Consider the following 16,791-nt stretch of genomic DNA (forward strand, 5'->3'; position numbering starts at 1 on the left):
CCCGTGGGTAACGGCTTAAATGGTATACATTCACTTGATTTCTTGCTGGCCGATGCACCACTCAACAGGCTTAAGATTGTAAGGCAAGTAACCAACGCTTAACTCTGGCGTTGGTGTCCTTAGTCCTAGCAGGCCACATGAGGTGGGGGCATGGTCAGTGAACCTTTGACCTGTCAAATAATACTTACGGTAGTCTATGGCCCATCGAATCGCCAAGCACTCAAATGCCACAATTGCATAGTTTTTCACTCTTGGGTCTAACTTCCTACTGAATAGGATTAAGTTGCTCTACTCCATTTCTTGAGCACAGATCCCAAACCTGCTCTGAAGGCATCCGTTTGCCATATTAATGATATATTGAAATCCAACATTGTTAATAGCTGTGGCGCATAGTGAGAGCTTTAATTCTCTGAAGGCCCTCAATGTTCTATCTGTTTACTAGATGTTATGCGTAAACCCTTTCAGCTGGTCTTTGTGGAGTCAGGCAATGGTGGAGAAATCTGGAGGTGGGGGGAGGGGTGGGATGCTGGCAGAACAATGATTGTACCCGTCCCTGCCCAGGAATGCTATGTTCTTTTTGGCTTTGGGAACAGGGTTACTCCGGATACTGTTAAACGTATCCATTTGTGGTGTGGCTGCCCCTTTTCATAACTGGAACCCCAAGTAGCGAACCAAAGGAAAAGCTAGAAGGCATTCTACTTCATGTAAAATGAATCCCAGAATCCTTATAGTTCAAGCTACAGCGTAGAGGTGATCCATGTTTTCGTACTAACTCTGCTGTGTACAATGGCATCATTCAAATATGCTGCTGCAAAGCACTAGTGGGGCTGTAAGATAGCGTCCATTACCTGTGGAAGGAGGCTAGTGCGCTCCATGCAAGCCAAATCGTAGTACATTGAATTTGAACATGCTCATCGGGATCATAAAGGCCATCTTCTCCTGAACCGCAGGTGCAAATGGGAACTATAAAATTCCCCTTTGTGGATACATTTGTGGATATGACTGGGGCCTGGCTAATCCTCTTGATCAATTTATCAATGCGCAGAGTTGGATATGCATCAGAGCACAAGATTGTGTTTACTTTATTGAGTCAATACAGAACTTCCCTGTGACTGTGATGATGGGGGCAGCCCAGTGGCTTCATGAAATAAATTTGGGCCCCAAGTCCAGCATTTTCTATACTTCTGTCTTTGCAGCTTGCCATCTCGCTTTTAGAAGGTGATATGGCCAAAGGCACAGGTCACCTTCTCTGCAGGTATTTCAATCCTTTGTACGAACCCTTGTCCTCACCCTGGAGTTTCAATGAAATTATATGATATGTTATTTATAACGCGCTTAATACCCAGAGGTTTCTAAGCGCGGACCCGAAGATCGAACCTGTGTTGCTCCGTATCGTCTTGCTTCCAAGGTGAGCACGTTGCCCCTGAGCTATCCTCGAGGGACAAGTTGGGTAGGACAGGAGGACTAGAGGTATGGGGAAAGAGACGAGCTAGTTTGTGTAAGCCACTTTTGAGAGCGTATGGCTGGTCCAGTCCCTGAATTGAGTACATTTGCTGTGGATGACCTTGTGTGGGTCCTGATTCCGACCTTTACAAATAAACTAAAAGCCAAGTGGAGGTGGCCATACAAGTTGATACAAGTCCTTAGCAACCACAACTTCTGCATCCATCAGGATGTTCCGAGTAAGATAATACAGATGTACCATATCAGTTGGTTAAACACGTGCAGCAAGGCCTTGGTCTTTGTCGTCGGGTTGCAGGTCTTTGGGGTTTCCACTGGTAGGGTTCCACTGGGGCGAAAAACATAATGAGTTTGGCAGTGTCTTAATCTCTTCTGCAGAATTCGAAGAGGTGAATCTTTCTCAACACTGGTCCACTCTCACTGATTCAGGGACAGGCTTTGGGAGTTCGCTGTCAGCTAACCCTATCCCACTTTATAGGGTTCTGGTCTCTTGGACACTTCCCTCTTTGCTATTCCTGTCATAGCCTTTCTGTCCCTCATTGAGATTTCACTGTATTGTATCTACTCCCAACTCTGATGTCTACTCTGACTTGCTCTGCCAGAACCTCAAAATGCTTTCTCTACTATGGGGACATTTTATCCTCATTTTTACTACGGTCTTGTAAATCTATCTCCCGCTTTAGCTTATCTTTGTCATTCTCCCTAGATGGCAATGGTTCTCTTGATCCACCTCATTAACACCTCTTCTCCAGATGACTCTCCTCTGAGATCCTCAAAAACGATCTCTGCATAAGGTACTAATTCTCCTCCAACCTCCTCCGTAATTCTGCCTCCAACCTCCTCAATAACTTCCCCTCCAGATGGCAACAATTCACCTCCAATGTAGCTTCCAACCTCAAACATCCTTCTCCCAGATCTCCTCTCAATACACCTCGAGCTCACCAATCTCCTCCAAGCACCTTCAAACTCATTATTGAGCACACCATACCCTTTGACTAAGCTACCTGACCTCCATAGTTCAGTCTGTCATTTAGGTGGAGCCTAGGTGTATGGATTGCACCTGTGTACTGTGGGATGACCTTGCATGTGATTGGGCCTAATGGTCTGAAAGTGGTTGGGCTGAGCTGAGCATATATCAAGGTCTCCACCCATCCTAGATTTTAAAACTGTCCAAGCCATGTGAGCTCCGTGCCCCCCTTGGAGTCCTGCTGACATTTTCTACTTTAAATTGGGACCCTCTGTCTTCTCAGCATGTAAATCAAGTCACAAAAGCCTTCAGTAAGCAAGGAAAGTTGTTGTGTGTGAATTTAACACTCTTGTCCCAGGGAAATTGGCTTTTTGTAATCTTTGTGGTGCTATTGGGAGAACAAAGTGTAGTGTGTTTTGTCCCCTGCTTAGAAAACGCACGCAACCTTCCTTTAATTCTGTTTGCGGATCAACTGTAACCTTGAATTCTCAGGGCTCCTGCAGTCTGCACTAGTCTGACTTATGCTCTCACATGTTTCCTTCGGCAGCAGCGCAGAAGAAACAAATGTATTTCCACACTCGCTGATAAATGAGAAATGTTTATTTATTTATTGTTTACTTCTTAGGCGCTTAAGTAAAATACTGTTTCAAAGCTCCCTCAGGGCGAGGGGAGGGAACACGGAAATGAAATAAATTACAAAACACAATATTTAATAAGAGCAGTGGAGGGGAAAAGGGCGAAAGGATGAGCCAACTATGCCTTGTGAGTATTCAGAATGGGCAAGTGCAGCAAGGAAGAGGGCAGAGGGGGGTAAGTGCTGGGGAGTCTGAGCTCAAGGGTGAGCCACAGAAGAAGTGCTTGTGTTGATGAGTGCTACACGGCCTGAAGCCACATTAGGTGTAAGTGTGAACATCTGCGGCAGAGGGTGTGCCAAGGCAAGTGATGAGGGTAGACAGGAGCTGGGCCGATTGGGTGTGGGATGTCAGGGGCTCCGTGGAGGCCTAAGGGACCCAGACTCCAATCACTGCATCTGCGGGGTTAGCAGAGCAGAGGAGAGAAGAAGGGAAGCAGGAGTTAAAGAGGAAAGTCTTGTGGAGCTTATGGAATTTAAGAAAGTCCTGCTCAAGGCGCAGAGCCAGGAGGAGGCTGTTCCATAGGAGGGAGCCAGCTCAGGAAAGCGATCAACCACCTACCCTCTGTTTAGCTAAACGCTTTACACACAAAGAGTTGGTGCCAGAGGAATGTAGTGGTCTAGATGGAGAGTATTTAGTGAGATAAAGCTGAAGCTAGTGTGGTCCCTGGGCACAGACGGCCTTGTGGATGATGCAGAGGGATTTGAATTTAATCAATGTAGCAAACGGGAGTCAGTGAAGACTTGTTAGGCCAGGAGAGATGTGGTCCAAGGGCTTGAAGCCAAGAATAAGTCTTGCTGCCCGATTCTGGATTAGCTGGAGGGGACGCAGAGTGGAAGAAGGTAGATTCAGGTGTAGGGTATTGCAATGGTCAAGCCTAGAGAGAAACAGGACTCGGGTAACATTTAGCCTCTGGGGGAAAGTGAAAAAAGGGAGAATTCCTTTGAGAAGGAAGAGTTGAAAGTGTGACTTCTTGGCAATGTCCTGGGTTTAAGGGAGGAAGGAGAAAGAGGAGTCGAAGATGACTCGGAAGTTTTCTGGCTTCAGAAGAAAGATCAGGGGGAGAGCCCAAGGAGGAAGGTCAGAGTGAAGGGAAGAAGGACGGAGCAGAGGACCTGATTGGAAGGATCTCAGTTTTACAGGCGTTGAGGCAGAGATCGTTGGAGGTACACCAGGACTGGATGGCATAAAGGTAGTCAGGGATGATGGAGGGTACAAGATGGTCAGCAGGAAATTTGAAAAAGAGCTTTGTGTGATCTGCGTAACACTGGAAGTTGGAGGAGAGGGAGGAGATGAGAAGTGTAAGATGAGCAAGATAAATGTTAAAGAGCCAAGGGGAGAGGATAGAACCCTGGGGGACACCACAGAAGGAGAAGGAAGTAGGGGAGGGGAAGGTGCCCAGGATGACTTGGAAAGAGCGGTCTGTTAGGAAGGATGTCAGCCAGTCCAGTGCCTGTTCAGAGATACCAAGAGTATCGTGGAGCCTTTGTATGAGGATGGAATGGTTGACTGTGTCAAAGGTAGAGGAGAGATAGAGAAGGATGAGGACAGCTGGGGAGTTGGAGTCCAGGGATGCAAGCAGTTCTTCACCGTTGTTCAGGAGAGCAGTTTCCATGCCTCTGGATGCTCAGAATCAGATTGATGGTCGTGGAGACCACCAACAAGTTTGGTGTGTGAGTTGAGTTGGGGCAATGCCAGCTTCTCAAGGAGCTTCCCCAGGAAGGGGGTGATGGAGATAGAGCAGTAGTTGGCAGGGGGGGGTAGGATCTGCTGATGTTCTTTTCAGGTGTGGGCACCCAGAGGAGTGCTTAAAGGAGGAAGGGAAAGATCCAGTGACAAAAGAGTGATTGCACAAATCATCAAGTGCAGCGGCAAGAGAGCCAATGTTATCCTTATTGGTCCGGGATGAGCGAGGGGAAACCTGTTTAAAATATACCTTCGTAGAGCGGACACCTCTGGTAACTTCTTCAGGTGTGACAGGGGAGAAGGAAGGGAAGGAGGAAGGAGGAGGTTGAGGGGCCAAGGGAGGCAGGAGGGTGGGGGATGGGTTGGGATGGTGGGTAGCCAGGGTGTTCAGGATGTCCTGAGTTTTGGTGTCGAAGTGTGTGGCCAGTGTATTGCAGAGGTCCTGGTAAGGAGAAGGGGAGGAGGAGACTGCAGAGGGTTGGCTAGTTCCCTGCAGATTTTGAAAAGTTCAGCCGTTTTGGAACTTTGTTGCCTTAAAGAGAAATACAACTGCTGCACGGGATGCTTTGGCCCGGGTTGTGGAGTTGGAAGTGCTCTCTTAGAGTACCAAAACTAGGATTAAAGGTATGTTAAATTAAAGGTAGGTACCCTGACCCTCTTTCTATGGTGAACATTGGTGTTGGTGAGTGTCCTCCTGTGACTGGCCCCAGTCATTGTGGAGAGATCCAGTGGGGTGATCAGGGATACCCAGTATACTTCCACCCGGTCCAGCATCCACTAGCTCGGGATAGCCCTCTTCCCCTTTCAACCACCCCACTATTAATTCCCATGGTTAGGCAGGGGACTTTGTCAAAACACCTTGTCTCTGAAACCTTAGGAATCCATACGTACATGGCCAGCAGCGTTTACTTCATTTGCTCTACGGATCGCAAAAGAGTGGCATACAAGCGTGTACACTATCTTTTTACAGTTACCTTTTGCACTCTGCCATGCAAATTGGGAATATTTGGTGGCGGCGACTTGTCTACACTGAAGTCTAAACGTAACAGGTCCCTGCCGTCAAATAACGGGGAACTTGAAAATGAGCTCCATTCCCTACATTTTATTTGTTAAATTTTTTAAATCCAGTTTTGCCATGGCAACCAAAGGGCAAATAAAGGGTTCAAAAATATGGTAACAACATGGTGTTTAGCTAAGAGGCATTCAAGCATCTCATCCCATTGTGCCAGATCAAATGCCTTCGCTTTCTATGTTGTGCCTCAGTCTCTGTTGGAAATGTAAGTGCAGGAGAGCAAGGTAGAAGCAGTTTATTTACGCATCTTTATTTCTGTGTATTTAGATATCCGTATCGAAGAATGAGGGCTTTGATATATCCTTTGAGCCCTTGCAGACAAGGTTACATGCCATTGCAATTAAGGTGGCAACAGAGAATGAGCTGCAGCCCGACCTGGTTGGCAAAGAGTCCAAGCTCCAGAGACTGCAGGTATGTTTCTTTCGTATTTACATGTTTGCCAAAAACTGTGTTGGTCTTAGAAAGCATTACATTTTAGGTTGTGATATTTCTTGTGTGATTACCATAGTAGTATTATCTAGGAAACCTGCAGGATCAAACAAACCTATTCTGTAGATATTTGATGGTTGGCTTTGTGTATAGTTCAGTAACATGTCAGTAAATAAAACAAATAGGGTCTATCAATTCATTATTAATAATTCATATAGTGAGTTAGAACATATTCCACAGGCAGATGGCAGGATGGAGAAGGGCAGTTAGTGGAAAAGGAGCACGGTCTGAACTTAAGTCCAGGTGTCGGGTCTTCACCACTGATTTTACACAGTCCTATCTGTCTTTCGTGATTCGATGCAGAAATACTAATTTCCTTCTTTCCCTTCAGAAAGGACTGTCTGTCAGCTTCTCAGTGAGCTATTCTGCACTGTTTGAACAAATGGGGGCAGTTGAAAGATTGTGCTGTGTGGGGTAAAATATAGCCCCAGAATGTCGGAAATAAAAAGACCAGGCCAGGCCAGTATTTTAGAGTGAAGCTGACTGGTGCTACCCATTGGAAAAAGCAGGCCGGTCTCAAAACACTTATTTTTCTGACTTAAGGCCTAGGACAGGAACAGAAATTGGCCTCTTTCAACTTTACCAAAATGAACAGGCACTCGAGTGAAGGAAAATGTTCCGGAAATTTTTTAATTGCTAGATGTGCTCAATGCATGGCAAAAGGTATTTGTGGCTAAAAATGCTGTTTTCATAAAATATGAAAAGCTACACTTTCTACTTAAAGAGACAGATAGCAGTATGTACAATGTCTAAATGCGACATGTGTAAATATCTAAATGAGACTGTGTTTCAGTAATTCAGGTGAAACCGAGTCTATGACATTTCACACGAGGGAAAAGAGCATTTATTTTCAACAGCCAAAATTACATTTAATGGAAAGGCTTATTTCATTTTTCATAATTGAACACTGGTGCTCTATGTTACCTGGCTTGTTTGTTGCAATTCTGAATGTACTTCGGGGTTAATATTGTGGAAGCAAACACTATATGTTATAAACAACAGGTTTAAATGTGTCATCCGCCGCGTCGGATGGGGCTTACTTCCGCATTGGCGTCTGCGCCATGGTAGGATGCGGCTTTAGCTCCGCTTACAGGTCTAGTTGTTGCTTCCAACGGCTACCCGGAAGTATATATGCCGTGTACTTCCGGCGTGCCGTTGCGTTGCAACCCCCTTAGATTGCCTTGCTTTCCTTTGGGTAAGACGCTACGTTTTTTTTTCCTCTTTGGCCTTTTTTCTGTGCCGCTCTCTGCCTCTACTCTTTTCTCGCCCTGCTGGGTTGGCTCCCTCGCTCTTTCTCTCGTACTTTTTCCTTCGTTGCCTACCGTTTCCAAGTAGTCTCTTCTCTCTCTCTCTCTCTCTGGCCGGGATCCTGCTCCAGCAGATTCCTACCCTTCCTCGCCCTTTTCTCTTTGTGGAATCTCCTGCATTGACTTCTATCATCCTCCCTCTTGGAATCTCCGCCCGCCTGGCTGTCGGAAGTTTTCTTCTCCGGACCACACCTGCCCTCGGAACCTCCACAACACCCTCTATGTAAGAGGATTCAATTCAACACTACAGCTAAGTCAACGCCTAGTCTATAATACTGAATGAAAACCCTTATTGATATATCTTTATGCCCAGTTCATGCGATCTGGATGACTACCCCTATATAACACCCCTCTCTTGGAATCCTCCTGACCCCACTGAGCCAAGAAGTAGTTCTGTTTTGCAAGTTAAAAGGTTTATTTGATAATTTAAACAATAGATATATATCACACTTTATAGTAAATTAATAATTGAATATCACACTTAATCTGATATGATAAATATTAACAACGGAGAATCTGGCACTAGCACGCTTCTTTATAATCACTAATGAGTTGAGATGAAATGGATAAGATAGCACACAGGTGAATAGGAACAAAAGAAGAAGGTGGTACAGAATGCTTTATGTAAGCTCAGGTGGATGCAATATTCAATGAATGCAGTACAGAAAATACTCAATATGATTTCAACCAAACAATGTAATCACTTTTCTCTGGCAATCCCCTCCCCCCCTTGATGCAAGGCAAGGAAATGGAAGGAAAACACACAGTTCTCAGAAATGCAATCAAATGTGATTCAGTTCACCCCAGCAAGCTTACACTACAGAAGTTGAAAACACAGGCAAAATGCTTTTATATGTGCTAGCAATGGATGAGAAATATGCTGGAAATGCTTTTAATTCCCTTTCAGAGGTTCAGGGTGAGTGGTATCTAGTTAATATTAGCTCAGGCTCACTCTTGCAATGATTCAGGAATGATTAGCAGGTTAAACGAATTTCTGGCAAATGGAAGGCAAGCAGCAGCAGTTTTTACATGTGAAGAAATTTGCAAATCGCGGTAAAATTCGCGAATGCGTGTTCCGCGATTGCGGTAAAACTATAAGGGGTAGGAATGCGGTTCTAGGTTCGTAGGAAAGCCACGATTCTAACCTTTCAGATGAAAGTTATTGCAAGTCTCTAGCACAAACGGTTGCGGAGATATGAGCGATTTTGTGAAGGTCGTTTTTCAGATTTGAAATTTTAAAGTTCAAAAAGACAAGTGCAGCTTGCAACTAGGAAATGACAAGTGACAGCTTTACAAATGACAGGTGACAGTTAGGAGGCAGTTCTACTTAGATTAAATAGATTGAATTATATTATTTTAACTAGGAGATTGGTTCTGCACAGTTTTCTAGGTACTCACACTATATTCTTGAGTGAAATGGGCCTCATCACGGATCTGGTCAGGGTTTTAGACTCGCCTCTGGTCTCTGCACTTCACAGTGATCTGGGTCAGCTCTCTCTGGTTCTGCTAACAGGTCAGCTCTACTCTGCTTCTGGTCTGGCCTGATGGATTTGAAGTCTCTATGTTGCTCTCTGAAGGTTGATGGAGGTAAGTATGGATTTTCCGGCAGAGCGTCCCGCTGCAGATGGAATTGAAGGTCCCTATCTGTCCTGTCTGTCTGCTTTTATGTGTTTAGAATGTGGGTGTGTTCTAGCATCACTGACCCTACCTCTCTCTCAGCTTCTAATTGGTCAAACTTCCATTTATCATTTGATTGGGGAATGAACTGTGAGTCAGAGGGATGTCATTTTATGGCTTGCAGATAGGACACTCCTCTGTCAGATTGCACACATTCTATATTTGATAATAAAAGACATATTTCACAGTTACACAGTTGCTTGAAATTACATATACATGGTGTGGCTGAATTTAGCCATGTCTCTGTCCAAATCTGCTGTTTCTAAGAGCTTGCATTCAGAAATGGCACATAATTGACTTTTTAACTGATTTTTCAATTTCTGACATTGACCCAACTTTACATACATGTGCGTAGGGAGTATGGACATTAACTGATGAAGTTTCAGATTTTTAACATGCATACATTTAGAGTAATATCCACTTTTCCGCTAACACCCCCCTGAACATACCACCGGTTCTAAAAACCTCTTAAACTGTGGGCAGAAAAATCACAAGAATTATGGTATCATTTATAAATTTTTCAAGAAAAATCACAAGAATTATGGTATCATTTATAAATTTTTCACATGTCCGCTCTATGAATGATCCATCTTTTTAAAGTTATGTTCTGGCTCCAAAGGGGTGTGGTTTCCTCTCAGCACAAGGTAGAAATACTGGTTTATCCAGTTCTGCCAAGCCAGCTTGCTCTCACAGGCAGTGCCCCTCCCCTTTCCTCAGGAGGAAGCCACTTTTTACGACCATTTACGACTCCTGCCAATAAAACCTTTGCCTGAGCCAGGACAGGGCTTTGTTCACTTTCCTGCAGAGCACAGGTAATTCAATTATCAGATAGATGGCATATCCTTAGTGTGAGCAGCAAAAGGGCAGCTAGGCCTGGGAACACAGCTGTGACTCAAGTTTCACTCCTGATGGGGGTAGTTGCCAGACAGAATTCAGTTCCTTAAGCCAGGTTTCAGATAAAATGTCACTTTTTGTTCCCCAGTTCCTGCATTCAAATAAAACTAAACATTTTTACATATGCAGCTAGAATGCTGATTCTAAGTGCAAAACTATGACATTTCAACAGTTACAAAGGCATGTGACACCAAACATAGGTCACTCATTTAATCTAAACATTTTCGATTTTAGTGTCTTTAAATCCAGTGCAACTTAAACTGCTGACTCCATAGCTCAGCCAGTTTTGTTATAAACCTTCAAGTCACTTCAGAATATCACTTTACATTGTATCCACCTCTCAGTAAGTCTTTCTTTGGCCTGCTTTGGGTTCATTCATTTTTACACAAAAAAGTAAAATCTGGTGTTGTTTTAAATTGCCGGCTTTTGGATAGTGGTGAGTACTGGTACTGCACCCATTTTTGGGATTTAAGAATGAATTCCCCACAATTCTAGTTGCATTTGGCAATCAGCATTGCCATTCCCAATGGTTTCAGACTACTGTGCGGGTAGTCCAATGGTGGTTTTAAAGCGCTTTGAAGCTAACCGGCGCTACTGTTTTTCCTTTGGCAACCCATTTCCCTCATGGCAACCCGGCCTTTCATTCTCGCACTGGTGGGTGGCAAGTGAGGCAACCATTTTGGTGTGCGCACAAACTGCGCAGCTTTCCTGGATTTCGGCGCACATGTGGGTTTTCCGCCATCTTGACTTTTCTAAGCCCACAGCACCAAATGTTGTAGCATGATAGCTTAAACGTGGGTCAGAACACCCAACAAGCCCCCCCACGCGACTGCACTTTGAATTTGAGTCGATGGGGAGTCGGGTGCACAAGGGTTTTGACCCACGCACCGGTCTGTCCGCATAATCTTCTTCCGGTAGATGGCACAGTTCAGCATCTTTTCCTCCATCCGGTCGGATCGATCGGTTCTCCTCACCAGTCCTGATGGGAGTATTGGGCGGTCCACTGGGCCCATTGGATCTTCGTTCCCGGTCTCCGGATCGTCCTCCTTGGCCCGTCTTCAGGTTTTCTTTCTCCTAGGACGACAAAGGAAGAGCGGCAATACCTACTCATAGACGTTTTTCCACCACTGTTGAGATAGTGGGGCAGCATATGCATTTCATCATGACGAAACATTACATTCTTATTTTGAAAAAAAAACAGTATAACTAAGAGACAGTTTCATGCAAATCACAGTATTTTAGAGACTAGATGTGGTATGTTTTATGATTGGAACTGAATTAGTCTGAGACAGTACCCGCTAGGATTCCCGAGGATTCCTCCAGTTGTTGCAGAGCGTGCCTGGGATGGCAACATTTCAACTGGTTTATGTGGACCCACTTGTCTTCCCCCGCTGCCAAAGGACCTTTGGGGATGTGGATTTTGTAGGCCACAGGTGAGATCTTGTCGATGATCTCAAAGGGTCCTTTCCATGTAGGCAAAAATTTGCGCTGCTTGGCCTGGTTCCTTTGGAAGTTGTATAGATAGACCCGGTCTCCCACCTGATATTCCTTCCTGGAAGTCTTCAGGTCATAGTGGGTCTTCATGCTATCAGCCGATCTTTCTAGATTCCGCTGAGCGTAAGCAAAAGCATGTTGGAGGTGTTTCCTTAAATTCTCCACATACTCATGAGTAGTGGAGGCATTTATCAGTGTCTGCTCTTGGGTCCTATAGAGCAAATGCTGAGGAAGCACCATCTTGCGCCCAGTCATCAACTCAAATGGTGACATTTTGGTTGCAGATGAAGGGGTAGATCTGATGGCCATTAGGACCAGAGGTAATCGGATATCCCAACTTGGCCCAGAATCTGCCACAAACTTCTTTAATATGCTCACAATGGTTCGGTTATATCTCTCTACTGCCCCAGAAGAAGCTGGCCGATAAGCAATATGCAACTTCCTTTTGACCCCCAGTATCTCCCACATCTTTGTCATTACTTCACTGGTGAAGTGGCTACCTCTGTCTGACTCAATCCTTTGAGGTAGACCAAAACGGGAAAAGATGTGGTTAATCATCAAGGCAGCTGCAGTTTCTGCCTTGCAGTTTGGGGCTGGGAGACATTCCACCCACTTGGTAAACAAGCATGTGACGGTCAACATGTACTTATTCCCCCTAGCAGAGCGAATCACGGGGCCTACAAAGTCGATTTGTAAATCTGACCATGGCAGTGTCATCCCCCTCTTTTGTAAAGGTGCCCGGTGTGTGAGGGATGTCGGCAGAAATTGTGCACACACAAGACAACCCTTCAAATATTGGTTGAGGTCCTGGCCCATGTGTGGCCAGTATGCAACCTCTCTTAAGATTTCCAGTGTTGTGTGAAACCCCCTATGACCGGCGGTGGCCGCATCATGGGCGTGACTTAACATCAGGCTTCGGAATGAGGTAGGAACCACCCACTGATCGTGGCCAGCTTTGGATTTCCTTACCAGCAAACCGTCTTGGATCCGGAACATTTTTGGACATTTCATCAACACTCTTAGGTCCTCTTTCCCAATGTAATCGGTATCCGTCAGGGGAAAGTTCTCAGGGTCCTCAAGGTGCTGGTAAAATTTACCAATTATTGGATCCCCCTTCTGAGCGGTAATCAAATCAGCATCAGGGGTCTCCTTGCTCCATTGTGCAATTGAAAGGTCGTTGTGAGCATTTGTCTGGGACCTAGTGATAGCAGTGACCTGGATTTCCCCCAATAGGGACTCAATCTCAATTAGATCCCCTTGGATGGCCCCGGTTTTGGCCAGCTGATCAGCTAAGTCATTTCCAGTTTTGTCTGGTCCCTCTACTTTGGAATGACCCTTGATCTTTTTCCAATAGATGGTCATCTCATTCGATGTGACCAGATCATCAATGTTTTGGATCAACTTCCCATGTTTCAAGGGTTTGTTGTTAGCACATAACATGCCTCTGGTTTTCCAATTAACCAGGTGCTCCACGAACCCGTTCCGTACATAATCCGAATCTGTGATTATGACCAGTTCGTGGAGTTGATGCTGGGCAGCAGTGAGGATGGCCTGATGCACAGCCATCAATTCTGCCACCTGACTACTTCGGGGACCAATTTTGTATCCAGCGGAGGGTTCTGGGGACTCATTCACCCATGCATTCCCTACGCCAGCCACCAGTTCTTTCTCCCCGTTGTTGTCAACATGGTAAGAGCATCCATCCACATAGACAGTGGGCATTCCCTCACACTTGTCCTCTTCAAAGACTTTGTGGGGGGAATTAAGGTATGCCTCCATGTTGTCCTTTATTTTTAGACTTTTGTCCTCGAGACAGTTTTCTCTGGCACAATCATGCAAGTCAGCCAGACCTTGCGCGAGGGGACTCTTCTTGTTTTGGCCATATCTGACCTCCACAGGAAAGCCTTGCATTGACAGAATCCAGGAAGTAATTCGGGAATTACTCACATTTCCGGCCCGGATTCTGTCACTTTGGAGATATTGCAGAGGCTGGTGTGGAGTCTCCACTATGATGTGTTCCCCCTGGATAAACGGGCGGTAATTCTTCAATGCCCACACCGTTGCCAGGAGTGCCTTCTCACAATCGTTGAATTTTTCCTCCACAGAGGATAAAGTTTTGCTCGCATAGGAGATAACTTTATTGACCTTGTCATGCTTTTGGTATAATACGGCCGTCAAGCACGTATTAGAGAACCCTGTCTCCAGGAAGAACTCCTTGTTTCTGACAGGGTAAGCTAGGCAAGGCGCTTGTGAGAGGCTTCTCTTGAGTTGTCTTACTGCCTCGGATTGTTCTGGACCCCATTCCCACTTGACCCCCCCCTTCAGGAGATGAATCAGGGGTCTGGTGATCTCTGCGTAGCCCTCAATGAACTTTCTGCTGTAATTAGTCAGTCCAAGGAGGCTCCTTAGTTCCCGCAGAGTTGTGGGGTCTTTCAGTTTCTGAAGTGCTTCCACTTTCTTTTCCTGGGGACAAAGACCCTGAGGAGTAATCTCATGCCCCAAGAAGTTAACACGGGTTTTACACCACTATGCTTTCTGAAAGGAAAGTTTTGCTCCGGCGGCCCTCAACTGTGTCAGAACATAACGGATCTCCGCTATGTGTTCCTCAACAGTTGAGCTTTTGATGAGGACATCATCTACATAAGCCAGGTTACCCCTTGCACCCAAGTCGGGCATGGCCTTGTGTAGAAAAATGTTGAATTCATTGCCGGAGTTGAGGTATCCGAAGGGAGTCCGGGTCCATGTGTACTGCTGGCCCCCAAAGGTAAAAGCCAGCTTGTATTGGTCCTCCCTACTGACAGGCACGGTCCAGTATCCATTGGTCAGGTCTATTGCAGTGAATACCTGTGACCCCTGAATCTGGGCCAGACCTTGGTCAATGTAGGGCAGAGGCCATCGGGAAGTATGGACCCGTTTGTTGAGCTCCCTGAGGTCGGCGCAGAGTCTCCACTGGCCGTTTGGCTTCAATATCCCCAGCACCGGATTATTGAAGGTGCTGTGGACTGGACGGATTATTCCCCGGGACTCAAGGTTCTTAATTATTTCAGTAAGGGACTCCATTGATGCGAGAGGCAAGCGATATTGCTTCACAAACACAGGAGTCATGCCAGGGTCCGTGGGGATTGTTGTTGTGTGGATGTCAGTGCGACCACAGTCATATGAGTCTACCGCAAAGAGATCTTGGAAATCCAAGAAAACTTGTTTCAACTTTTGCTTTTGTTCCAGAGTCACACAGGCATCAGCTAGGTTGACTCTCTCTTCCACCATCTGCCTGAAGCCTGGAAAGACTTCTGGCTTGGCGATCTCAGCGGCCTCCTCCAGCTGGGTGGAGAAGTCCCTGGTCAGAGTGCTGATTTGGACTGGAGGCTTCAGGTGGGAAAGGCAGCCCTCATGGACCTGGAAAATCACCTCATCCCTCCTGAAGTCACAAGTCACATCTTCCTTACCATAGGGGCAGGAAGTGTACACCAGGAAGTTCCCCCCATGCCGGGTAAAAATCCTGTCTGGTGTTGTATTGTCATCACTGTCACTGTCAAAGCAGTCCTTGGGGATTGGTCCTAACAGTTCATTTACTAAGTCGCTGGAAAAATGTCGGTCATCAACCGCCATTCCAATAATGGTGCCTGCGGCTAGAGTAATACTCTTTAAGTCGCTGTTATCCACCTCTATTGGAATAGTGTCATGTTCTATGTTGACTAATGGTGTTGGGTTTACCCCCAACCCTTGCTGTTGGAGAGAAGCATTTAGATGTATGTAAGCATCAGGGTTTTTCAACTCTTGTCCCCTTTTAACTTTCACTTCCAGGGAGAATTGTCGGGTCCTTTCTGGGATGGTGACTTCCTCTTTAACCTGAATTTTAACTGCATAAGGTAGTAATTGAGCTGACCTAAATGCTTTTTCTGGATCATCAAAGCCCATGGGATTATCCGCTAATCGGGACCAAGCTTTGAAGTTTATTAGGTCCAAACTAATGGCAAAGCGATTGAGAATGTCACTGCCTAAGTAAAAGGCGGCAGGGACGTCTCGCACGACTCAACAATTGTGGACTATGCTCTTGTTGCCAATGGAGATTTTGAGCATACACCTGCTTGGCAGGAGATGTTTGGAATTAGGTGCTTCCAGGTCCATTTCCCATTTGTCTATCAGTTTGAAGGTGGGAATGGCTGGATCTTTTGGGAGTTGGCGAAACATGGCTTCGCTGATGAAGCTCTTACCGTTGTTCACACACACTCGAGCGAGAACAGAGTCCTTCCCATCATTTAACTGAACAGGGATGAACAACTGCTCTCCAATTTGCTGAATATCAGCCAGGCTCTGAGCTGATTTCACATCTTTCTGGACTATAGGAGTGGGAGTTTCAGGTTGTGGATTGGTATAGAATTTCAGAGTGTTTCCTTCCAGCGTGGAATACCACTTTAGACTGGAAGGAAGGTTGATTTTCAGAAACAGAGAGGACCCCCCATCACCAGTCTGTTGTCCTACTGCTATTACTGTCACGTCTGGAATCTGGTTGTTCTGGAAGTGAAATTCTACTTGGTCAGATTTTTGTTCAACCATGTGGCAGGTGCCGTTTAAACTAACATGGTTGACACTCTGTTTTAATTTTATTGGTCGGCTAGTCTGGGTCCAGAGGACCTTGTTTACGCAATCTATTAGGGGTGACAACCTTCTCAGGAGGTCATTCCCTAGTAAACAAGGGGTGCCCTCTGGAGTCACAACTATGACTGGGTGTTTCAACTTGTGTCGCCCAATTTTAATGTCCAAATCTGCAGTCCCCTCAAAGTTCTGGAGTTGTCCAGGAAGTGAGGTGAGAGGAATTTGGTAATTCTCTCCCCTTCCTGCATTCAGTTCGTCAAAGGCCCTTCTGGACAGAAGGCTAGCTTGAGATCCAGTGTCCACCAGTGCCAAAATTGTACCCTGCCCCTGTACTTGTACCGGGGCATAATATCTTCCCTCCTTCTCCTCAAGGGGGCACAGATAATGTACATTTTTGGACAACTGGTGGGCTAATTTTCTGGTTTTGGACATCGCGAGAGAAGAATTTTGGGCAGAATTCTGTGGAGAGCCTTGGGAATCTGAAAGAAAAAGTTGGCAACTGGAGATCAGAGCCAT

The 16,791-nt window shown here is 45.7% G+C and overlaps 1 protein-coding gene across 7 annotated transcripts in view; it reads left to right on the forward strand.

Moving 5' to 3' along the window:
* SYNE3 (spectrin repeat containing nuclear envelope family member 3) overlaps positions 1-16,791 on the forward strand; it is a 982,841-nt gene that overhangs the window by 717,996 nt on the left and 248,054 nt on the right. For all 7 annotated transcript variants that reach the window (XM_069637674.1, XM_069637672.1, XM_069637675.1 and 4 more), the window contains one exon: positions 6,086-6,229. In XM_069637674.1, coding sequence (XP_069493775.1) covers positions 6,086-6,229 — 144 coding nt within the window. The remainder of the gene's footprint in view (positions 1-6,085; positions 6,230-16,791) is intronic.

This window comes from Ambystoma mexicanum, chromosome 14 (assembly GCF_040938575.1).
Source record: "Ambystoma mexicanum isolate Mex_15411 chromosome 14, UKY_AmexF1_1, whole genome shotgun sequence".
Taxonomy (NCBI): Eukaryota; Metazoa; Chordata; class Amphibia; order Caudata; family Ambystomatidae; genus Ambystoma; species Ambystoma mexicanum.